Source organism: Bubalus kerabau, chromosome X, assembly GCF_029407905.1.
Source record: "Bubalus kerabau isolate K-KA32 ecotype Philippines breed swamp buffalo chromosome X, PCC_UOA_SB_1v2, whole genome shotgun sequence".
Classification (NCBI taxonomy): Eukaryota; Metazoa; Chordata; class Mammalia; order Artiodactyla; family Bovidae; genus Bubalus; species Bubalus kerabau.
Genome location: NC_073647.1, coordinates 156,499,144 through 156,525,864, shown reverse-complemented (window position 1 = coordinate 156,525,864; position 26,721 = coordinate 156,499,144). Strand labels below are relative to the sequence as shown.

The window sequence follows — 26,721 nt, the reverse complement described above, 5'->3', positions numbered from 1 at the left end:
TCAAAAAGTAAAAAATCTGAATAGAACTATAGCAAGAAAGAAGACTGAATTAGTCATTTTAAAACTGCCTACAAAGAAAAAAGTCCAGGCTCAGACGGCTTCACTGATGAATTCTACTATACATTTGAAGAGTTAACATCAATACTTCACACAAACTCCTCCAAAAAATAGAAGAGGAGATAATGCTTCCTATCTCATCCTATGAGGTTGATTTTACAATAATACCAAAGACATCACAAGAAAGAAAACTATAGACTAATATCCTTTATGAATATAAATATTAAAATCCTCAAAAAGTAGCAAAATGAAGCCAACAACAGATAAAATGGATTATATGCCATGACCAAGTGGGATTTATCCCAGAAATGTAAGATTGGTTTAACATCTGAAATCAATCAATGTAATACATCACATTAGTAGAATAAAGAACAAACAATACATGATTATCCTAACAGAGACAGAAAAGCATTTGACAAAGTCCAACTGAACTGAACTGAACACTCTATCATGGTAAAAAAAAACACCCAAGAAAGTAGGCACAGAAGAGAAATTCCTCAATCTGTTGAGGGATAGTTAACATATAAACCAACAACTAATATATTTAATGGGAAAGACTGAATGCTTCCCCCTAATATTAGGAATTAGACAAGGATGTCGACTCTGACCACTTCTATTTTTCAACACTGTACTAGAGGTTCTAGACAGGACAATGAAGCAAAAAAAAGAAATAAAAGGCAGCCAGATTGGAAAGAAGCATGTTCTTGTTTATATTTAATACAAAGTCCCAGGGAATCCACTAAAAACTGTTAGAATAGACAAGTTTATCAAGGTTCATAACATGAGATCAGTATATAAAAGTCAATATATACCAGCAATGAACAATCCAAAATGTAATTAAGAAAACAATTCTGTTTAATATAGTGTCAAAAGCATTTGGGAATAAGGAATAACTTTAACAAGTGTTTCCATGTATGTGATTACAAAGCACTGTTGAAATGAAAGATCTAAACAAATGGAAAGACATCACACATTCATGGAATTAAAGATACAATATTGTTAAGATTGCAATAGTAACTAAATTGATCCACAAATTCAAGGCAATCCCTACCAAAATTCCAGCTTTTTTTTTTTTCATGGAGATTGACAAGCTGATTCTAAAATTCATATGGAAATTCAAGGGACCCAGAATAGTCAAAACAATCTTGAAAAAGAAGAAAGCTGGAGAACTCACACTTTATAGTTTCAAAACTTTCTACAAAGCTATAGTGATCAAAACTGTGTTATCCTGACATAAGGACAGACATATAGATCATTGGATAGATCAAGAGTTTAGAAATAAACCTTCATATTTATGGTCAATTGATTTTTCATAAGGGTGCCAAGAAAATTCAATGAGAGGAAGTCTTTTTAACAAATGGTGCTGGGATAATTGGATATCCACATGCAATAAAATGAATTTGGACATCTACCTCACACTATCCACAAAAATTAACTCAAAATGGATCAGACACCTAAATGTACGAGCTGAAACTATAAAATTTTCAGAGGAAAACAGAGGAATAAATCTTCACGATTTGGGGTTAGGCAATGGCTTCTTAGATACAACACCAAAACTCAAAGCAAAAGCACTAATCTTTTATTCTGACTGAGTAAAAGGAGCTAGAGACAAAAGATCACACACTGTATGGGTCCTTTTCTATAATACGTCCAGAATAGACAAATCTACTAAGACCAAAAGGTCTAATCTGCAGGGATGGGAAGAGAATGGGAAGTGACTGGTAATAGGTATGTGAAGTTCCTTTTTCAGGTGATGAAAATATTCTAAATTTAGATTGTGGGGATAGTTGTACATTTTGAATATACCAAACTCAATGAATTATATACTTTAAGTGAGTGAATTATATGGTATTTGAATGATATTTCAATTAAGCTGTTAAAATATAGTAATAGATTTAGAGAAAAGGATATGATCTGCTGAGAAAGGCCAGCCACTTTTTATATATTATTAGGGACAAAATCATCTATGCTGCATCTTCACTGCCACTTTAGTGAACAGTCTGATTACTTACCTGCTCCCATTCCTGCTTTGTTAATTGTTCAGAAAAGAATCCACTTGTTCTGATTCCCTGAGCCACAGTGGCTATATCCAGTTTATTTTTCTTCTCAGCATGGTCTCCATCCATTGGAATTGGCGGCATCAGCACAGATCTCATCTACAAAACAAATTCACGCTTTAGCCAAACCCTATGCTTAGTGTGCTGCATGTAGCAACTTCAGCACTAGTTGCTATTTTGTCTATATTATTGTGCCTCAACTCAATGGAAAATACATGATCACCTGTTCCATATCACCTACCTCCTTCATCTTACTGATGCACTGATCTCTATAAACTGGGCCTGTTAAGCTCTGTTTGTACATTTTTCAACTAGAGACACTGTCTTACAGGGAAAGTTTCCCATTAGAGTTTCTAAAAGACCTCAGAGGCACAGATGTCAGTGGAGACATGTTCTTTGGCATTGTGACGGGAAATGGAAGATGCTAAGGGAAAATAAGTCTCCCTCTGAGCCTTTATCTATACATGGAGCTGAGAACTAATAGGCCTGGAGTTCAGAAACACCTCTTAAGAGGATGGCTTTTCTTTTTGTCGTGTTTTCCAGGAGAAATGAGAGAAAGTATATCTATGTCCAAGAAAGTTCACAAAGGGGACATAAATTGAAAACTTTGGAAGCCTTCTAACTTGAGTGCACTGGGTTCTCAGTCTGACGTGCCAGCAACTGAACATTATATCTAATCCTAGTAACAAAGGTGATGTATTTCTTTGGAAACAAAATGTCTTTCTGATAATACATCAATTATACTATAATCCATTCTATGTTCCCTTACATAATTTGAGACTGCAATTTTATACTTGTTTCATTGTAGCACCATACCTTTATACAAAACAATTTGAAGCAATGGTTCTATTACATTGGAAGCCTTAGTTCAGTGATGGACAATTCTCTGAGGTAGGCACTTAAGTTTCTTCTATAAACTATAGTGTCTATAAAATCTTACCTTTATTTTTCAAAAATAAAAGCAAACCGTATTCTGAGGTCCTATCTCATTGAGACGGTTGGAATTCAATTTCAGCTATTATCAGTGAGCTCACAGCCTACCTCCCTGTCTACCCCCCAGCAAATGTCTCCAGGTCTTAGGCAGAGCAGAGTATTTTGGGAGGACACTCTGAACTTGGGGGCCACACAACTCACTTCTGATAAGGTCATCGGGCAGGACAAAGCCACATGGTCTCTTAAGTACTGTGGCTCTTCTGTTTTCAAAGCCATGTGGGATCAGGACACTTTGCCCAGTCCCTGCTGGGTGCCACATCATCATTTTCTCCTGGGGGTCCTACTAGCAATCTCTTCCCAACCTCTGCCAAGGAGTTTGAAGTATACTAAACCAGAGGCTAAAGTATTATAGTCTTCCTTCTCTGTCCCTCTGCATTCACCACCCCACCCTTTCCAACCTGCCCACTTTACAAAATACCTTTAATGAACCTGCAGTGGAGGTTGTCATTGAGTTCCCCCAACTTTATCCCTTCCCCATGAACAACTAAATCATACAGCAGGTGTAAACGAGGAAGCATGTTCACCCCTACATTTGGAGGTCCAAACAGATGGGCAAGTGGGGGTTATAAAACTAACCTGAAAATCTGTTTTTGTATGTCATCTAGTAGAGTTCCAAAGGCTTAAACCTACTACTTTCATTACAGTTCAATTATATTTCACACAAAGAACACGTGCTACCAGTTCAACTTCGTTCCAGCAGGGTAGACAAAAAACATACAAGTCAAATTTCTACCTTTAAAGCCAGTCTTAACAGTAGGTGGAACAATGATCCCCTAAGGGGGTGAAATGTGAGGTACCCTGGGAAAATTTCTGGCCTCAAATTTTCTCCCCAGGGTCTCTCTTGGTGACTGAAATTTAAACCTCAGTTTTAAGTATCATAAAAAAGAGGACAGAGTTGGAGAAGACAGCTTTATGTTCAGAGCTTACTCTATGCCATCTTTTTCATCTAGGTAATTATATTTAATCTTCCCAGCAATTCATTATGGTAAGTATTTTTTAGCTTTAGTGCATAGATGTGGGAACTGAGGCTTAGAAATCACTGGTACCTTACCCACTCACCCAGCCAGGAAGGGGCAGAAGCAGGATATAATAGATGCAATGTTAGCTACATCTGTCTGATGTCAGAGCTTCACAGTGTTTACTAGGTTAAGGTGGCTCTCAATTTAGGGTCGCCACAGAAATAGTAATGGACATTTCAGAGAAAGGCTCTTAATATCTCAAAAAGCCTGAGAGAGGACTGGCTTCTCAGGCTAACCTCAGAAAAGGACAAGTTTTCAATCTGATCAATTAGTAGCGGCTGCCACGGCTGATTAGAGCTGTTGTCACAGGGCCAGTGGTGGTGGAGTGTCGCATTCCAGCCATGTGCTTGCCAATATTTGACAAAAACATCATGTTCCCTTGCTCTTGGCTAGAATCATATCTACTCATTATGTTAACAATTACTATCTCATGTTGATTCAAACATCTTATTGGCTTGACTATTTGCTGAGATCCTAAAAAAGGTACCTTAAATTAGGATGGCCTTAAAATTTATTGCAACTGGGGTACTTCTGAGAGTAAAGGGAGGTGGTATTAACACCTACACCAAGACAACAGGTGTAAACCAGGAAGTATGGTTATCACTGGGTGAGGCTGGGGAGGGGGTATGTAAAATCAGCAGAGAGTCAGGAAAGAAGTTGTAAAAAAAAGTATTTATCCAGTTTTACCTTAGGTTTGCCCTATTTCAGTCTTAAATCTCTTAGGAAATATTCATCAAACATTAATACTGACTACATCTTAGGTGCTGAACTTACATCAGTGAACTAGAGAAGCAGGGGAAGATGATAAACAAATAGTACCACAATTGCTTATTTAATTTTGGTAACTGTTATGAAGGATAGGTACAAGGGGCTTGAGAGCATACGGACGGGGACCTGATCTAGTCAGGAGGTCGTAGAGGGCTTTCCAGGGGAGGGGTATGTTTAAGCTGAAATTACAAGGATGAGAAGGAGTTGGCGACAATATAATCATTCATATGTATATAAAGGTATAAGGACTCTAAAAACTCAAGGTGAACAGGAATCACATGTCCACATCAAATTAAATTCTGGTTCTAGATTCCCCTTGCCTGGATTGGTAGGAATTTGATTAACAGTCCTGAGGAGCAGGGTTCAGGTTCCTCACTAGGACCGCACATGATCACCGGGCTCAGAGCTGCCACTGGTCGTCATGCCCACGTGGTTCCCCTGTTCCCCTAGTCTGGGGGCATTGGCTGGGCTCTTGACAGGCAGAAGGCAATTCCAGTCACTCTGCAAAGCCCCACCAAAGAAGCCTTTCACTAAGCCTCAGAGCTTCAGGCTCCACACAGCCACTTCCCTCAGAGGGTCAATATATATTCCTGCTCTGCTTCTGCTGTATTGAATATGGTTACTTAGGTTTAAAATATTCAACTATCCCCCCCCTTAAAAAAAATATGAGCCATTTAGAATACATATGGGAAATCACACCAATTCAGAAACAAACTGCTGTATGATTCTACTTCTATAAGGCTCCTGGAGGAGTCAAATTCTTAGAGCTATAACACAGAATGGTGGCTGCCAAGGGCTGGGGAAGGTGAAATTGGGAATTAGTGTTTAATGGGTAGTTTCCGTTTCAGAAAATGGAAAGTTTTAGAAATAGATGGTGGTGACAGTAGTGACGGGTGCACAATAATGGGAAAGTACTTAATGCCACTGAACTGCACACTTAAAAATGGTTAAAGTGGTATACTTATGTTGGTATATTTTACCACAACATTAATTAATTAGAAATTTTAACTTTTCAAAAATCAAGATTTTTCACTTTTAGAAACTATTATGAAATGCCAATATTTTCCCACTTTCACCATGAATTTTTAAAAATATTTTTTCCATATATAGAAGTTATCAATTTAGTTCTTTATCACTCAATCATGGATTTTCTTAAAAATTTTACTCATTTTTTCAGAGTTATAGCAATCACTAAAACGCGAATCTATATAAAACAATACATCAAAGGAGGTATGTATCCCTTTGTAAATCTGAGACAACACTCATGCAAACATTGCTTCTTACTTTGTTTCTTTCTATACGGTGGAGTAAATTCAAGTCTGTGGACTCTGATATCCCTCCATGTATGACCAGGACTTCATTGTCAATGATTGTACCAATTGGGAGCCAGGTATAGACCTCTTCCAAGATTTGTAAGATTTTTTTTCCATGCAGCTGTAAGTAAGAGCTTGAGTAAGTTTGTTTTTCTGATAGGTTCAATTTTACTCAATAGTCCCAAGATATGGACAAAACCCAACGGTTTTCATGCCACCCAAACTAGGTCAGGATGGACGCACTAACCAACAAGCATGCATGAATCATCTTTTAATTCTCTTTTTTTGATACTTTGACTTGCTGACCCAGGGGAAGAGACTGCCCCTCCCAAGGCTAGTTAATTCCTAGAGATAGTAAGGAGTTGTCTTTTGTATGTAAAGCAGGGTGCCTTTCATATGCAAATCAACCTACTCAGAGCCCATCCTTCCAACTAGTCCTTTGCGGATTTAACCAGCCTGCCAATGCAGGAGACATGAGAGACCTGGGTTCCATTCCTGGGTCAGGAAGATTCTCCAGGAGGAGGGCATGGCAACTCACTCCAGTATTCTTGCCTGGAGACTCCCAGGAACAGAGGAGCCTGGTGGGCTACAGTCCATGGGGTCACACAGAGTTGGACACAACTTAGCAGCACACCCAGGGCCACTATTTCCTGCTCCAATCACCCCAGGGCCAGCCAGATACCAGGCAACCATGGACAGCTTGTAAACCCCAGAGCCTGCTGAGATTACTCAAACGAGCCAATCCTAAACCTGCTTACGCTGCCTCACCCATTTCTTCCTGAGAAAACCACAATTAAGGCTCTTGCCACTGCCTCTGACTGACCCTGAGGTGCAGCCCCATACAGTGTGGTGTTCCACTGACTTCAGTTTCTAAGGAATTGTGAGTAAAAACCTTTCCCTTCATGACAGTCATTTTCATGTTTTACCAAACCTGAGTAAAAAAATCCCAGGTATCTTTGAAACAACAGAGTTTGTATCTGTGTTAAAACTCACACAGAAGTCACAATGAAAAAGCTTGGTTTAGTCCAGAAAGAAAAACAGGTCTTCACCATGGCCAAGGCTTCCTTTTGTGCTTTTATTGGCCTGGATTCTGATTAATTTTCCCATCATCCTTCTTGAAGCTTTTTCTTTTTTTAAACTTCTATGTATAAACAGCAAAGAGGATGTAAAAAAAAAAAGTAGATGAGTCTTACCTTATATTTATGTAAAATTTCTTTCGTGAAGCCATACCTGAAATAAACAATGGGATTTCAACTCTTTCACTGAATGTTGATAACTCCCACTTACCTGAGTCAAGTCATGCAAAAAAGCGAGTCCTTGACATCTTACTATCACAAGTATCAAGAACTCAAGCAACTAGACTTCAGTTGGAACTGTTACTTACTCAAGTCTTTGCTAGGCACTATGGGAAAGAACAAAGGCAGCTGATGACGTCATCCCTACCCTCAAGGAGTTTAGAGTATAGCTGGGAAAAGAAGATAAATTTTCATGAAACCAATACAACACAACTTAAGAAATATGTGGTAGGCACCCGTGTCTGAGTACTGCAAGTATTCAGAGATGTGTGCTGTGGCCACTGAGGGAAGGTGTGTGGGAGAATGTTTTTCATTTAGATAGTATTTCTCAGACATCCTATACCTTATGGTAAATGAATGATTAGGAGGGAAAAAAGACCAAACAAAGACAAAGAAAAGCCTAGAAGGTAATAAGTTGGTTCTTAATACTCTCTCTGACATAGCTCATGTAATGGTATTGAGGGTTTTAATAAAAAGTATCAGGAAGTTTAATGCCTGAATAGCAGTCATAAAAGGGATTTAATGATGAGATGTTTTTTCCAATACTTTCCTTGCCTTAAGATAATAATATATGCCTTGAACACCCAACAAAGTGAAGTCAGAATGCAGCATACTCACTCCAGGTTTCCACACAAATCATGTCATGTGAAGCTTCTACAGTGTAACATTATGTTTCCTGAAATGAATTCAGTCCTGCCCATTCAACAGCACCTCAAATCTCAAATCAGCTTACCCCCAACTGAATTCATCATTCTCCCTCAGCCCACCTTTCTCCTCTTATCATGTTCCCAGTATCAGTGATATTGCAAATTCAACCTAGGAATCTGGAGGTCATCTTGATTCTCTCTTCTTTCAAGTCCTCCATATCATGCTACCAAGCCTTAAATCAATGCCTAAACTCCTCTTGAATCTATCTACTTCTTTGCTTCTCCATCTCCCAGTCTAAGTGAGAGCCCATCATCTATCTCTTCAACTCTTATATTTCCTACTGGCATCCCCATATCCATTCTTGTCCCTCACCAAACTACTCTTACTGCTGCATCTTACAACACAAATTTTATAATACTTTTCAATGATTTTCTTCTGTCCTCAGAAGAAAGCTCAAATTCCTCTACAATAATTTCTTACGTCTCCAGCTCTATCAGGTACCATTCTGTTCTTCAGTTTATGCTTCTCCTATCTTGAATTTCTTTCAAATCTAAAAAGTCCTTTCTCAAGCTCTGCCTAAGTTGTCTCTTCACTGTGGAACACTGTTTCCCATCCACTCTTGCCATGGTCCTCTCTTGGTTTCCTAATTCATCCTTCAGGTCTCAGGCTAATGTCATATTTCTATGGGAGAACCTTCCAACCACCTCTCAGACAGGTTGGATCTCCCTCTTTACAAATTCATCACATTTGAAAAACCTGCTCAACTTGTGTCTTCCCTGCTAGATGTAAATTCTAGGAGGGCAGGGGCCATGTCTCTTTCAGTAACCATTCAGCACTAGATCCTGAAGCTGAAGCTCCAACACTTTGGCCACCTGACATGTAGAGGTGACTCACTGGAAAAGTCCCTGATGCTGGGAAAGACTGATGGCAGGAGGAGAAGGGGGTGACAGAGGATAAGATGGATGGATGGCATCACCAACTCAATGGACATGAGTCTGAGCAAACTCTGGGAAATGGTGAAGGACAGGGAAGCCTGGCATGCTACAGTTCATGGGGTCACAAAGAGTCGGACGACTAAGCGACTGAACAGCAACAACAAATAGAACTGAAAAGCTAAATAAATGGAAGAATAAATGGCATGCCCAAATAAATGTTTTGAGCTATATTACATATATGTATTGAGCTATATTATATATATATATATATATATATATATAGCCTCTGAAAATAGCCTTGGGATTTTCTTCCTTCATATTTAGCATTTTCTTCCATACCTTAGGGTTAGAATTGAAACTCTTGTTTTCAGGCCAAGTGCCAAAACTGCCCCAAAGAGAAAACTCATCAGTTGCTGAGCTTTGATGCAGTTACTCAAAAGCCCAGCACTGAAGCATCTAACATGCCATGTCTTCTACTTCCCTAGTGCAAACTGGATTCTGTTTTTTCATAAAACAAGAAACAAAAGGAAAAGAAAAGGAGGAGAGGAAGAAGAGGAGGAAGGGAAAGGGGAAAGGAGGAAGAGGAAAGAAAGGAAAGAAGAACATTTGTCACTGTGCCTTTCACAGCAAAAACTGGTAAACCACTTAACCAATCTTTATTCCCCCAACTTCCAGTGAGTCAGATAGCTGAAATGCTATGTTACCGCTATTCTCCAATATGTTTATGAACAACTATGCCAGAAGCCATCACCATGTCATAAAAAAATATACACATCAGTGAAAAACACAGTACTAGTTTCCGAGACAACTTCTGAGGCAAGCCAAAAGAGTATCGAGGGAATGAGTCCATCTAAACCTGCTCATAGAACAACCCCACCTCCAAACCTGGCCTAACACGTCTAGAAAGCACACAATTTGACTTGGGAAGGGTGGGCATGGGAGGAAGAACATAATAGAAGGGAGAAGGAAGGATTGGAAGAAAAGATAGTAAGGGAATTTTAGAGCAATTTATACTCACACAGTAGAGGATTGAGGGAGGTAAACTGGGGTAAGAACTGAGATCTTCCTTGAGATTCTCATCCCTACTTCTCTACACTCACCTCTAACTCTCTGCTAGGAACTAAACATTGTAGCATTTTCCAGAACAGGAAACAAAAGAGGAAATCTACAGGGCTAGGTTACCTCATATTCATCATAAAATCCTCATGGTTGCCTCTGTTCAAGTGCAGGTCATTTGGGTACACAAGAAAACTCACAAACAGGATCATTAGGATCTCCATGGAATTTTTTCCTCGATCTACAAAATCACCATTAAAAACATATGGGTTGGTCACTGAGGGGAGACCATTCTGTGGAAGGAAGAGGGGGGAAAAGGAGCAGTTAAAAGAATGTACTTTTTAAGGTAAGGTCTTGTACTTAACGTTCACACGGATATGGAGAAAAGAGGCTGAGTCAGTTCTTCCACTGGGAAAAATCTGCTTACCCACTCAAGCCAATTTCACTCTTCCAGGGCAAGGGTGAAAGGTTTCACTCTTCTCCTGCAAGAGACCTTTTGGAAGTAAAGAATTAGCTTGGGACAGGAAGACTCCAGGGGGGTGGCTCATCCTACTCACTCCCACCCATGAAAACTATGAGTTTTCTCTGAAAGGACCTGATAATTATCCTATTAAAAATGGATTCTTTCATCTCTTCCTTGGGTAAAGAGGGAAAAACATTGAACTAAGTAAGAGCCAGAAGTCGTTCATTCTCAGGGACCCTCTGTTTAATTTCTCTAGGCTGTGATTCTCTCAATTTGTAAAAACAACTCCATCCCAGATCAAAAATGAGAGATAGGATATGAAAGTACTCAGGAAAGTGTAAGGTACTGTCCAACTGTGAGCAGAGCTAATATACCATCAGTCCACTCTGATACAATTACACCAGGTGTTGGAGGCATGTGTTCTTGACTGCTCACCAACCAGAGCCATATTTGTTGTTTAATATGTTGATTACCACTCCTGAGCATAATACTTTAAAATATAGTGTTAGCATAAAAAAAGACTGGGATTAGGACAAAGGTCTTTATAGCAGCTATTCTTTCCTTTACTTCTGTACTAGTAAACTCTAAAATAAAACACGCCATGTCTGGTAGAGAAATGGTTGATTGCATTTTTATTGCATAGTAAGATAATTCAAATGTCTAAAAAATACATTACAGAAAGAAAATTTTAAGTACTCATATATTCTAATATATGTCCTCTTTCCAAAAAGTTACCTTTTTCCAAAAAGTTACCTTCAAGAAGTAATTCACATATTCTAGATATGTTAATCTTTTTCAAATGATTTTCGATTTTCTCTTTTGTTAGGTTTCAAATTATGTAAGAAAATATTACTTTATACTCACCACCTAGTATTTATATACATTTTAAATTGTTCATATCAATATGACAAAAATAGTTGAAAAAAATAAAATACAAGTTGTAGCATATAACTTAGGAATTCCAGAAGTCAGTATGCAACAAAATATGTTCTGAAGGCAACTGGAAAACAGCAAGCAAGCAGTGGTGTAGTGTTCTGGGCCAGAAGACTTATTCTCTAATTCAACTCCACTATTACCCATGTGTCCCTGGGCAAGTTATTTGATCATTATGAACTCTAGTTTCCCATCTGTTAAATTATAACATCCATGTTTATCATACAGGGCTACTTTGGAACTCACATGAGACTGTAGTGTGTAAAAACTACAGTGTGCTTTTACTATAGTGTGTAAAAATTATAAAGCACCACACAAACTAAGAGATTCATTTTATTATGACCTCCATGTTATTTCTAACTTTACAATCCCACTAATTTATATTGTCTTATACATGAATTCACATAACCTATTCACACTGGGCTTAGATAGTGTGAGCCAATTATAAAACTATAGGTTATTGTTCATCAAAACATAAAGGAAAAGGCAGTGATTTTGCATCTCTAATACTCTTCCTTCCCCCAGACTTCAGCTGGCTGCGATGAGTAACCTGGAGAAGTCTGAGGAGTGCTGGAGGCTATAGGTTCTATCGGGATGTCCAGGACTGAGGGGGGCTTAAGGAGCAGCAGAGAGCCGTGGAAGAACTAGGCCTGAGGGGACATGTAGACTCTGCGATTAAGGGGACACTTTGTCTCAGAGCATGTGTGTGGTCTTGGTTATGGGGGAGGGATCTGGATCTTACAGGAAAGGTAGGAGAACTTTCACATCTCTGAAACTAAAAGAATACTAACACTTCATTTAGAGACACCTAGGAACACAGAGACTTCCTCTCACACTCTTGATGCAGAAGCAGAAAGTGTTGTTGTGCCTCCAACTATGGAGAAGCGTGGCCTAGCTTAAGCAGAAAATTTAAAATGGAAATAACCTCATATTTAAGAGGATCCAGTAACCAGAGACAGGCAGACCAATCAGACCTACTAAAGTACCATCCCCTAATGAGGTAACAATGCTGGAGGAGACAGAGGCCAACTTTTTTAAAAATGAGAGTACCATGAAATAAAGAACAGAAAGTCAGTAATTCTTGGCATTAAAAATATACTATTGAAATTTAAAATATCAATAGATTGGTGATAACTAAAAGATAGAATGGTTGAAAAATACATTGCTGACCTGAAAGAGCAAGCAGATGAAAAATCTCTCACAAAGAGCAAAAGGCAAAATGATGGAAATCATGAGGAATGAGTAATAGATTAGAGTTCTGAGTCAAGAGAACTAATATGCCAACAATAAGCATTCGAGAATCAGGAAAAAGGAACAGATGGAGAAGAGGCAATAATTACATAAATAAGAGAGGGAATTTTCTACGGTTTAAAATGAGACTTCACCCTGAAGTTTGAAAGAGCTCATGACTCCTGTGTTCAATGAACCTGTACTGATTGCTTGTTATGCACCAGACATAATTTTAGGTGTTAGAAACACAGAAGTAAACAATACAAAGTCCCTGCATTCAAAGAGTTTCCATTTAAAGAACCTAGCATCCACATGCTCCACAAAGGAAAACACTCAAGAACATATTTTAACCAAATAAGAGCAGTAACAATAAAAAGTACTTAAGCCTGGGAAGGACTAAGAGAAAAGATTACAGATGTGAACAATGAACCTTGCAATACATAATTAAATATAAATCAATAGCAATAATGTAGAAATTGTGTTCTCTGAAACAGCTAACAGAAGAACCTAAATGAACTTTTTGGCCAACCCGATACAAAACAAGGATTCAAGAAATAGAAGAGATGTAGTATGAAGGAAATCTGATAATGGTCAAGAACTAAAAATCTGGCATGAGCCAAAACTAAGGATTTGTAGGGGATGTGAAGGGAGAAAGTAAAATTCTCTACAAATCTCATCTGAATGGGGAATGTACATGGAAAGTGTGAAAACATATATTTATCTTCCTGGAGGAGAGAGAGGATGATGAAGAAGGAATAAAGTTATAGCTATTTGAGAAGTATACACACATACATCATTTATTAGAAATGTCAGGAATGGGAAGATAACAACTAATGAATAGGACAGCATGGTAAAAATGCCAAAGAAAACAATAATTTAAAAAACTTCACCAAAAAAGCAAAAAGAAAGACTACTTTAAAGCACAAAACTCCAAGTATGTATAGTTTGTGAGAAATACACATGAAAAAAAATAAAGGGAGACTGAAAGCAAGGTAAATGAAACAAAGAAAAGGTAAAAATGAAAATATTAATATTTGACAAAGTGGAATTTAATATTCAAAGTGCTAAAAATTATCACAAAGCAACATTATATCATAATAATGGGCACTTTATGAAGAAGGTTCAATTTATAAACTTATATTCAATAAACAAAAGAACAAGTTTTTGCTTCATATATTTACTATAAATGCAAGAAGAAAATTTTTAAAAACACAGAGTAAATTATTCAAACTTAATTATTGGTTTAAAATAATGTCCACAAATTATTTGATACTCCCTTTAAAAGGTGAAGCCTAACACCACTCCCTGAATGTGGGCTGGACTTAGTGATTTGCTTTTAAGGAAGGAATAAGAAACAAAAGCAGGAATGCTGGTGTGCAACTGTGGAGACTAAGTCATAAAAGAGACTACAGCCTCCTATCTGCTCTCTCAGATCACTCACTCTGGGAAAAGCTACTGCTCTGTCATGAGAACACTCAGGTACCCTGTGGAGAGGACCATGTGGCTGTTCTGTCAACAGCCAGCAGGGAGCTAACTGAAAAGCTGTGTCTGCAGCCATATGAGTCAGCAATCTTGGAAGTGGGTCCACCAGGTCCAGTCAACCTTACAAATGACTGCAGCCCTGGCCAACAGCTTGATTGCCAGCTCATGAGAGACCTTCAGGCAGAACCACCCAGCTAAGCTGTACTCAGATTTCTGAACCACAGAGACTGTGAGATACTAAACATTTGTGGTTTTAAGCCAGTTAAGTACTGGGGTAATTTGTTATACAGAAATATATAATACACATATTTTAAAAGATACAAATGGAAAAAATTGAATGTACAGTTTACCCTTGAACATTGAGGGTTTGAGCTGCAAGGGTCCACTTAAACACAAATTTTTAGTGTAGTAAATACTACACTACTGCATGGTCCATTGTTGGTTGAATCTTTGGATACAGAGGAACTGCTGATGAGGAAGGCCAACAATCAGTTATACATGGATTAACTCTTATATTGTTCAAGGGTCAACTCTATAACTAATGAACTTAATAGATAGAAATACGAAGAACTCTACATCCTATGAACAGTGGGTACAGTTATTTTTTCATTTGTCCATGGAGGTTTCATGAGAATCTATCATATACTTGATTTCAAAGAAATCCTTAACAAATTCAAAATAATAAACATTTCATAGGACACAGTCTTATATCATAATCCAATAAAACCTGAAGCAAATAATATGATGCAAAAAATTCTAGCTTTTTGAATTAAGGTCCTTGGAAATTAAATATTATAGTCTTCATACCATTGGATTAAAGAGGAAATTAACAGCAATATTATAAATTTGACAGAAGGCTCAGTAACAACTAAAGTAAGAAAAAATGTGTAGTCTTAAATGCCTTCATTATTAAAGAAGATGCACATGAAAGACTATATTCACCTTAACACATCAGAAAAATAAAATCAATTAGATAGAGATAAAAGCTGAAATTAATGAAATGGAAAACAAAAAATGAAAGCTATATAATCCCAAGAGTGATTCTTTGAAAGAACTAATAAAATTGATGATAAAACTCATCATAAGCCTGATTAAGGATAAGTAAAAAAAGATAACAAAAAACATTTAAGATTAAAGATTATAAAAAACACAAAGATATAGAGAAGTAAGTTTTAAACTTATATATATAAAAAGAGAATATAATATTGGAATCTGTGGCAATATACTTTGACAATCTAGAGAAATGGAAGATTTTCTTGAAAATTAGAAGCTACTAAAACTGATTCTAGTAAAGATACTAAAGATACTAAAACTGATCCTAAAACTGGAATGCGTGAATTTAACTCAGATGACCATTACATCTACTACTGTGGGCAAGAATCCCTTAGAAGAAATGGTGTAGCCCTCAGAGTCAACAAGAGAGTCCGAAATGCAGTACTTGGATGCAGGCTCAAAAACGACAATGATCTCTATTCGTTTCCAAGGCAAACCATTTAATATCATAGTAATCCCAGTAATCCAAGTTTATGCTCCGACCAGTAATGCCAAAGAAGCTGAAGTTGAACAGTTCTATGAAGACCCATAAGACCTTCTAGAACTAACACCCAAAAAAGATGTCCTCTTCATCATAGGGGACTGGAAGGCAAAAGAAGGAAGTCAAGAGATACCTGGAGTAACAGGTAAATTTGGCCTTGGAGTACAAAACGAAGCAGGGCAAAGGCTAACAGGGTTTTGCCAAGAAAACGCACTGGCCATAGCAAACACCCTCTTCCAACAACACAAGAGAAGACTCCACACATGGACATCACCAGATGGTCAATACCGAAATCAGACTGATTACATTCTTTGCAGTCAAAGATGGAGAAACTCTATACAGTCAGCAAAAACAAGACTGGGAGCTGACTGTGGCTCAGATCATGAACTCCTTATTGCCAAATTCAGACTTAAATTGAAGAGAGTAGGGAAAACCACTAGACCATTCAGGTATGACCTAAATCAAATCCCTTATGATTATATAGTGGAAGTGACAAATAGATTCAAGGGATTAGATCTGATAGACAGAGTGCCTGAAGAACTATGGACAGAGGTTCGTGACATTGTACAGAAGGCAGTGATATTCAAAATGGACTACAAAGTCCCATGCCCCTAGGATGAATACTGAAATTTTCCACTTGTTTGTACTCTATATAAATAGTTGGGGCTTAGGTTTATTTTAATAAATTCTCACTCCCTCTCAAAAAAAAAAAAAAAAAAAAAAAACCATCCCCCAAAAAAAGAAATGCAAAAAGGCAAAATGGTTGTCTGAAGAGGCCTTAAAAATAGCTCAGAAAAGAAGAGAAGCTAAAGGCAAAGGAGAAAAGGAAAGATATACCCATTTGAATGCAGAGTTCCAAAGAATAGCAAGGAGAGATAAGAAAGAAAGTCTTCCTCTGTGATCAATGCAAAGCAATAGATGAAAACAATAGAATGGGAAAGACGAGAGATCTCTTCAGAAAATTAGAGATACCAAGGGAAAATTTCATGCAAAGATGGGCTTGATAAAGGACAGAAATAGTATGGTCCTAACAGAAGCAGAAGATATTAAGAAGAGGTGGCAAGAATACACAGAAGAACTGTACAAAAAAGATCTTCATGACCCAGATAACCATGATGGTGTGATCACTCACCTAGAGCCAGACATCCTGGACTGTGAAGTTTAGTGGGCCTTAGGCAGCATCACTACGAACAAAGCTAGTGGAGGTGATGGAATTCCAGTGGAGCTATTTCAAATCCTAAAAGATGATGCTGTGAAAGTGCTGCAATCAATATGCCAGCAAATCTGGAAAACTCAGCAATGGCCATAGGACTGGAAAAGGTTAGTTTTCATTCCAATCCCCAAGAAAGGCAATGCCAAAGAATGTTCAAACTACTACACAATTGCACTCATCTCACACGGAGCAAAGTAATGCTCAAAATTCTCCAAGCCAGTCTTCAGCAATACGTGAACCGTGAACTTCCAGGTGTTCAAGCTGGATTTAGAAAAGGCAGAGGAACCAGAGATCAAATTGCCAACATCTGCTGGACCATCGAAAAAGCAAGAGAGTTCCAGAAAAACATCTACTTTTGCTTTATTGACTACGCCAAAGCCTCTGACTGTGTGGATCACAACAAACTGCGGAAAATTCTTAGAGATGGGAATACCAGACCACCTGATCTGTCTCCTGAGAAATCTGTATGCAGGTCAAGAAGCAACCATTAGAACTGGACATGGAACAACAGACTGGTTCCAAATCGGGAAAGGAGTACGTCAAGGCTGTAAATTGTCACCCTGCTTATTTAACTTATGCAGAGTATATCATGCAAAATGCTGAGCTGGATGAAGCACAAGCTGGAATTAAGACTGCCAGGAGAAATATCAATAACCTCAGATATGCAGATGATGCTATCCTTACGGCAAAGGTGAGGAAGAACAAAAGAGCCTCTTGATGAAAGTGAAAGAGGAGAGTGAAAAAGTTGGCTTAAAACTCAACATTCAGAAAACTAAGATCATGGCATCTGGTCGAATAACTTCATGGCAAATAAATGGAGAAACAATGGGAATAGTAAGAGACTTTATTTTGGGGTCTCCAAAATCACTGCAGGTGGTGACCGCAGCCATGAAATTAAAAGACGCTTGCTACTTGGAAGAAAAGCTATGATCAACCTAGACAGCATATTAAAAAGCAGAGGCATTACTTTACCAACAAAGGTCCATCTAGTCAAAGCTATGGTTTTTCCAGTAGTCATGTATGGATGTGAGAGTTGGACCATAAAGAAGGCTGAGCGCCAAGAATTGATGCTTTTGAACTGTGGTGCTGGAGAAGACTCTTGAGAGTCCCTTGGACTGCCAGGAGATCCAACCAGTCAATCCTAAAAGAAATCAGTCCTGAATATTCATTGGAAGGACTGATGCTGAAGTTGAAACTCCAATACTTTGGCCACCTGATGTGATGAACCAACTCATTTGAAAAGACCCTGATGCTGGGAAAGATTGAGGGCAGGAGGAGAAGGAGACAACAGAGGATGAGATGGGTGGATGGCATCATCGACGCAATGGACATGAGTTTGAGTAGGTTCCAGGAGTTGGTGATGGACAGGGAAGCCTGGCATCCTGCAGTTCACAGGGTCGCAGAGTCGGACACGACTGAGCAGACTGAACTGAACTGACTGAAAACTGATTCAAAAGAAATAGAACACTAAAAAAGTGCATTGGCTGCATACAGCTTTTTTTTTTTTTTTTCCATTTTTAAAAGCATTTTTTGGTCTACTTTTTTATTTATTTTTTTAACTAGAAGATAATTGCTTTACAATAGTGTGTTGGCTTCTGCCATACATCAATATTAATCAGCCATAGGTATATTATGTCCCCTCCTTCTTGAACCTCCCTCCATCTCCCACCCCATCCCACCCCTTCAAGTGGTCACAGAGCACCACCTTTCAGCTTCCTGTGTCATACACTAAATTTCCACTATCTATTTTACATATGGTAATGAGTACATCATAAGAAACGCTGGACTGGAAGTAACACAAGCTGGAATCAAGATTGCCGGGAGAAATATCAATAACCTCAGATATGCAGATGACACCACCCTTATGGTAGAAAGTGAAGAGGAACTAAAACGCCTCGATGAAAGTGAAAGAGGAGAGTGAAAAAGTTGGCTTAAAGCTCAACATTCAGAAAACGAAGATCATGGCATCCGGTCCCATCACTTCATGGCAAATAGATGGGGAAACAGTGGAAACAGTGTCAGACTTTATTTTCCTGGGCTCCAAAATCACTGCAGATGGTGACTGCAGCCATGAAATTAAAAGACGCTTACTCCTTGGAAGGAAAGTTATGACCAACCTAGATAGCATACTCAAAAGCAGAGACATTACTTTGCCAACAAAGGTCCGTCTAGTCAAGGCTATGGTTTTTCCTGTGGTCATGTATGGATGTGAGAGTTGGACTGTGAAGAAGGCTGAGCGCCGAAGAATTGATGCTTTTGAACTGTGGTGTTGGAGAAGACTCTTGAGAGTCCCTTGGACTGCAAGGAGATCCAACCAGTCCATTCTGAAGGAGATCAGCCCTGGGATTTCTTTGGAAGGAATGATGCTAAAGCTGAAGCTCCAGTACTTTGGCCACCTCGTGCGAAGAGTTGACTCATTGGAAAAGACTCTGATGCTGGGAGGGATTGGGGGCAGGAGGAGAAGGGGACGACAGAGGATGAGATGGCTGGGTGGCATCACTGACTCAATGGACGTGAGTCTGAATGAACTCTGGGAGTTGGTGATGGACAGGGAGGCCTGGCGTGCTGCGATTCATGGGGTCGCAAAAAGTCGGACACGACTAAGAGACTGATCTGAATGTATATGTTTCCATGCTACTCTCTCAATTTGTCCCATCCTTTCCTTCTCCAGCTGTAAAAAGGAACGCATTTGAGTCAGTTCTAATGAGGTGGATGAACCTAGAGCCTATCATACAGAGTGAAGTAAGTCAGAAAGAGAAAAACAAATATTGTATATTAACACATATATATGGCATCTAGATGGAGAAGGCAATGGCACCCCACTCCAGTAGTTTGCCCGGAAAATCCCATGGATGGAGGAGGCTGGTGGGCTGCAGTCTATGGGGTTGCAAAGAGTCAGACACGACTGAGCGACTTCCCTTTCATTTTTCATTTTCCTGCATTGGAGAAGGAAATGGCAACCCACTCCAGTGTTCTTGCCTGGAGAATCCCAGGGACGGGGGAGCCTAGTGGCTGCCATCTATAGGGTCACACAGAGTCGGACACGACTGAAGTGACTTAGCAGCATGGCATCTAGAAACATGCTACTGATGAACCTACTTGCAGGACAGCAGTGCAGATGCAGACATAGAGAACAGACTTGCATGTGGCTTTATAGCAGAGCTCTCTTTCCATTTTCAAAAGCAAATAGTTTTGTTTTTTTTTTTAAGCAAATAGTTTGAGGTTCCTTCAACCAATGATTCCCATCCTTGGCTGCATATTAGAATCACATGATGATTCCTAGGTGTCCATCAGCATCTCTGGGAGTGGAGATGTACATCTCTCAGTAGTTTTTTTTTTTTTTTTCTATTTCCTTGGGTGATTACAAAGTTTAGCTAAGTTTGAGCACAAGGGATTTAAGTTCTAAACCATAGAAAAAGATGTAAATCTCTCCAATTTATCTGATAAGATCAGTATAACCTTAGTATAAAAATTTGAGAAAAACAGCAGCCAAAATTTGAACAAAGATGTAAACTATTTTTCACTGGGATGACCAATTTTCTGGTAGTAGAATTCATCTCCAGTTAAATCAACTTCGTTTACAGGTATTTCACCTCTTCTATGAGCCATGAATAGTGAATTTCTTTAGTCAAAGCTAATTTTAAGTCCCAAATAGTAATGATCAGCTAAGCCATACACCTTACATAGCACACTTGACACCCAATAAGCTTTAACCTTTTCAAAAAAAAATCACATGTCTTCAAAAGAATAAGGTTTGTGATAATGAAGCTCATTCAGTAGAAAATGTCACTGTCTCTGAAAGTGATTCTAAAAGGAGTCCTAAATATATACTGAACTTCTGTTAAGTGTTGAGCCTCTGAAGGCAAAAGTAAGACTTATTTGGGTGTATAAGATCTGCACTGTTGGTCCAGGACTAGTTGTATTACTTTACACAGTCTGAGTTCAAATACATTTTAGTCTTAGAATAATAAGAGAATTGGAAAACAGATAAAAAGATGATCTAAGTCTTCTGGGACGTAGGTCTCTAGGATATTTAGACTTCTGGTTACTGAGGCTTCTCTGGATTTCTTTCAAAAGAGGACTCACTGCTGCTGAGTGAACCCATCCTTCACTCAGTTCCAGTAAACCAAACTCTCTGGCTTATTCCGCAGCTGATACACTGACAGATACAGAAAACCCAGGGTTAACTACGACTCTGCACAGCATCAGATGACCTTCAGGGGGAAAAGCAGCAGACCACAATGAACTGAGTAGAGATAGAGAGTCCTATTTCCCTCTGATATATTTTACATAAGACATCTAGAAGTAACTGCAATTTTTTTGGACATTTTCCCAAAGCACATCAAATAACCTCTGGACCTCAACTCCACATTATTTTAATTTTTATTTCGTTTGCAAACTCTATTTAAGAGATCTGTTCCGAATGTAACATACTGTCTTAATTTTAAAGGGTAAAGAATTGACTGCTGTGACAGAAGGAAGCATATCAGCAACAGAGAAAAAAGAAAATATTTAATGACCTTCACAGCTGGCAAATTTGGGTCATAAGGGGTGGGATGGAGGATGGTGGGGAAGAGAGAAAGAAAAGGAAAACAAGGCTGTGTGGCTCCCACGGACAGCATCAGTATGACACCGGCAGGGTTGAGAAGCAATTAGCTTCTCTCTGTCCATGTACACCTCTCTTTCAACTGCAGGAGGTCTCCACAGACAGCATCAGTTTAACAAACTAACTTTCCAATACTTCGTCTAAAATTTCCAGCTTTCTATTCAATGAGGAAAAATGTCTTGTAATTTTAGCAAGGCTAAAGTTCTGAATGAAGAATTCCAAATTGGTCACTTGAATTAAGTGAGAGTGCTGATTAAAATTAACCTTTTCAGGAAATAAAGTCTAAAAATAGGACCTAGCTAACGCCAGTGGAAACAGTGACAGATTTTATTTTCTTGAGCTCCAAAATCACTATGGATGGTGACTGTAGCCATGAAATTAAAAGACGCTTACCCCTTGGAAGAAAAGCTATGACAAATCTAGACAGCATATTAAAAAGCAGAGACATCACTTTGCCAACAAAGGTCAGTATAGTCAAAGCTATGGTTTTTCCAGTAGTCATGTACGGATGTGAGAGCTGGATCATAAAGAAGGCTGAATGCCAAAGAATTGATGCTTTTGAACTGTGGTGTTGGAGAAGACTCTTGAGAGTCCCTTGGACTGCAAGGAGATCCAACCAGTCCATCCTAAAGGAAATCAACCCTGAATATTCATTAGAAGGATATATACTGAAGCTCCAATACTATGGCCACCTGACGTGAAGAGCTGACTCACTGCTAAAGACCTTGATGCTAGGAAAGATTGAGGGCAGGAGAAGGGGGTGACAGAGGATGAGATGGTTGGATGGCATCACTGACTCAATGGAGATGAGTTTGAGCAAACTCCGGAGTTAGTGAAGGACAAGGAAGCCTGGCATGCTACAGTCCATGGGGTTGCAAAGAGTCAGACACAACTTAGCTACTGAACAACAACTAATGCCATGTAAATCTGTTCACTTGATGATATCCAAAGCCATATAAAGTTGAGATACTCTTTTAGTAAAGGTGTGTCATGGTTAATCATATGGCACGCCAAGGAATTCCTTAAAAACCTAGATAGGATTGTGAGCTGAAACTGTCTAGCTTGGTCTTAAGGTGCTAAATGATACAATTTGTAAGGATAACCAAATATTAAAGAAACTAAAATGTCAAAACAAAAACGATCACTTGTACAAATTCCATCATTTATTGCAGCACACCACAAAAAGGGTGTGGGATTAATCTTTTCTGATTCTTCAAAACTTTCCTTCATGATTAGGCAGTTACTAAATTACTAAAACTCTTTGAAGGGACTGTCTTAATGTCACCTTATCCAGAAAGTCTCCCACGACTTAGGTGCCCCTCCAATGTGCTCCCTTGGAAACATGCATACCCCAATTATAACATGTCCTACCCTGAACTATCTTGTCTTTTTATTGGTTGACCTACCCCACTAAACTGTGATGCCTTTGGGGCCAAAAGCTGCATCTTAGTCATACTGTATCACCAACATAGCAGAGTATCTCATTTATAATAGGTATTTAATAAATATATGTGAAATGAAATTTATACTCATCTTTGTCTCTTCCCACAGTTTTTTACACAGGGCTTTGAACACTGTAGGGACTGGATAAAAGTTTACTGAATGAATAAATTAGTGGACAGATGCACTTCTGCATATGATCAGTTGTAACAAATAGAAGTCTTAAACTGAACCAGTCATTTGGATGAAAAGAGTAATATGGCAAGGCATCTCAGCGACCCTACATTGTAACTCTCCCTCTCAGGCTATGCCCTGGGTTGGCCTTGGACCAGCCCCAGCCCTGCAGCATACTCACTCTATACTATAAAAAAGAAATGATGAGGGAGAAACTGTCTAGCAAAACACCAACTGAAAGATGAATTACAATTATGCCTTAAATCAAAGCCTGAGTTTTTCCTGGTTTCTCTTTTAGGTTGATGGAAAGAAAAAAGTTAGAGTACAGTATAAGCTTTGGCCACTTATAGCTTAAAAAATCTCCCACGGGATATAGTTTCCAAACTATTCCCTAAAATTCAAGTTCAACCAGAACTTAAATAAACCAATTTTAATTAATTAATAATAAAGTACTTTTAATAAATTAAATAATAAGTTAAATAAGGATGAGTTAAAGCCTGGTCACTAGCTGCTTCTAGAAAGAAGAGAGTGAGCCCATGGCTTACACTGAGGTGCCTTAATCCTGTGTGCTCCCATGAATGAACCAGAGGAGAGCGTCACATGTGGGTATTACCTATCACTGGGCTTTAACACATTGCTGATGCACTGAGTAACAAGAACCAGTCACCATCACAGAAACTCTACCTTTTCCTGAAGCAATCAAGTGACTGCTGTGGTCACAGTGAGCGTTTGCTGTAATCCCCGTGCAGGCAAGCTCTGCATCTGATGCCACGAGAGAAACCCACCACTCTCTACCTCTCTCCTCATTTGTAAGGTGTTCTTCCTTTCCTCCTCATCTGCTTTCCTGGCCTATTACTCTTCCCTCACCTGATCTTTCTTTTTTTCATGCTCTCTCATCTTCTTGTACCTAAGAACCAACAACACTCCTCATACTGCAGCACTGCTCAAACGAATTTTCCAGATCAATGAAGTTTATTCCTTTAAAAGCTAAAATACATTTTTAAATTACTTAACCATTCTGGCTAAGAGTTCTGAAAATGGGCCATTTGGTCTCTCTACTTCTTAACAGAGTGTACACCATAGAACCTCAAACTTTCTTGACCATGCAGGTTCATCAGTCTAAGCATCCCCTCAGGCACATCCCCTCAGAAGGGCTCAGGATGGAGCTCTTCCCGACACACACAGCCCCATAACACTTAATGTTACTGCTTCATTTCTACCTCATTTTGATAGTTTTAGATCTCCTCGAACTGTAAGAAAGAATTTTACTTTTCATCGTTCTCATTCTATCTCACTTTTCCTTTCCCCTCTCACTCCCTAATCTGTGGCAGCGTGGGTAACCAGACAGGCAAACTTACAGGAATAATGTGTCAGATAAGGTTTTGCAGATACATGGTCATTGGGCATTGAGTAAGGGCCTAGAGCTCGTCCTGTGAGTAAAGTTCATTGGATTTCTGACAGTGATTTCAAGAGTTCAGAGACCCTTTTTACTTAATTCTGGACTTGGGACCATAGAAGTGATAATAAGACGGGAGTTTGTTCTTTGGACAGGTGGCTATCACTGTCCTTTGTATTCAGGTAGAAACGTTGTACCCAGAACAATTTCTGTTCATGGTTTTAGGCCCACTCTACTTGTGTGATCTGTCACCCTTACTCATTTAAACTTTGGCTAAAAAGTAAGACAGAAAAGGCAAATTGCTGACTGTCACAAGTTACAGATCACCATACAGCATAGCTTCTTGAGATGCGTCTGTGTCCTGCCCATTCCTTCCTTGGCCTCTAACTTAGCACACTCCTTACCCAGAAGCTAAGTGTCTCACCATCCTCGCAAGGCCACCAGGTCACTCTCCCTTCTCAGACACCATTAATTGCATCATCTTTTCAGTTTCTTAAGATGGAAGCCTGCTGTCATCAATGGCTCTCCCCTTAGTTGTCTTTTTTAAACCAGGCAATTTCAAGATTCTGGTGCATGTAGTTTATTCCATGTCCAAGGTACATTTTATCTGCTCCTCACTCAAGTCTGTTAAAATTCTAACTCATGGCTCTACTTTCCAAATATCTTATTTCCAGACATTCCTCTCACCTCCCTCTAACTCAAATCTATCCCAAATAACAGAGCTTTACTCTTTCATCACTGGGCTCTCAATCTCCACTTCCTGAACACCATCATTGGTTAACTCTCAAAATATTTCTTGTTTTCATGTGAATGCTATAATTTCACCTTAAGTCCTTTTTATAGTACTTCTTACCACCCACCTCCTCCTGTTCAGTCTTTACATTAGAACTTTCCAGTTTTATATATTCCATTTAGTTTTGCCAATGGAATTAAAGAAACATTCTCTTCTCGTGTCTGTCTACTCCAGTGTCCCTTCTCTGATCACACCTTAGTATCTTCAACTACCTCTTGAGAAATTTTCTTTTCTAATCGCCTAGGAAGTCACTTTTCCCATTTAATTTACTCAACTATTTTCCCTTTTCTGTATTTCCCCCAAACCTCCAGAGAAATAATTATCAGATATTCTGCTGTGGTTATTACCCACATGCCTCCACCCTTCCTCCATCCTCAGACTGTAATCGTCAAAAATAACACGACTGCACTTCTGAACATTTATATGGTGCTATGTGTAGATTTAAACAAATCCCATTCCTCAAACTGTGTAAATGAACTCCCTTATGCCTTCAACTCATTCAGCAAGACATCTCTCTGGAAATCTGGGCCTCCCTTAGGAACGGTGCTGGACTCCTGACTCCTGCAGGCCTCTGGAAGGAAAGGACCCATTCCTCCCCAGGATGGAGACCTCGGGGTCAGGAGCTGGAGAGGGTTCACCTGCTCCGTAGGGCCACCAACAGACCAACACTTTGCCAGTCTTGGATAAAAGCCTCTCGTCCTTCTAGGCTCTGACTAAACTTCCTCTCCTGTTTTTATCTCTCAGGCCTGTGGCCAACTCACTCACCACACCTGCTATTCACGTGCTTGATCTCCTCATCTCTAATATTCTTTCACTCACTTCAACCACCGACATTCTGGACTCCACCTTGGACCCATTCATCTCCTAGGACTATACCCCTTGCAACTTCTCAACCATCCTACTTCCTGGGTCTTCACCCCAGTAAGCCTGCTCCCTGATAAATATATATACACACACATGGGCTTCCCAGGTGGCACAGTGGCAAAGAATCTGCCTGCCAATGCAGGAGACACAAGAGACTCAGGTTCGATCCCTGGGTCAGGAAGATCCCCTGGAGTAGGAAATGGCAACCCACTCCAGTTTTCTTGCTTAGAAAATTCCTTGGACAGAGGAGCCTGGCTAGCTACAGTTCATGGGGTCACAAAGAGTCAGACACGACTGAGCAACTGAATACACACACACACACACACACAAATACACATACATATGTATATACATAAACATATATATATGAATCACTTTTCTGTACACCTGAAAACAATATTGTAAACCAACTATATTTCAATAATATTTTTTTAAAAAAAGAATATTGCAGG

At 39.1% G+C, this 26,721-nt stretch overlaps 1 protein-coding gene across 8 annotated transcripts in view; it reads right to left on the bottom strand.

Annotated features, from left to right (window-relative positions):
* The window catches only part of PPEF1 (protein phosphatase with EF-hand domain 1), a 151,466-nt gene that overhangs the window by 30,109 nt on the left and 94,636 nt on the right, over positions 1-26,721 (bottom strand). For 7 of the 8 annotated variants that reach the window (XR_008708017.1, XR_008708018.1, XM_055563473.1 and 4 more), the window contains 4 exons: positions 10,268-10,434; positions 7,401-7,437; positions 6,179-6,328; positions 2,070-2,213 (listed from right to left, as the gene is read on the bottom strand). Coding sequence is in view for 6 of the 8 variants with exons in the window: in XM_055563473.1 (XP_055419448.1) it covers positions 2,070-2,213; positions 6,179-6,328; positions 7,401-7,437; positions 10,268-10,434 (498 nt within the window). In the remaining 2 variants the exon portion in view is untranslated. The remainder of the gene's footprint in view (positions 1-2,069; positions 2,214-6,178; positions 6,329-7,400; positions 7,438-10,267; positions 10,435-26,721) is intronic. The other variant, XM_055563478.1, reaches the window with a different exon arrangement.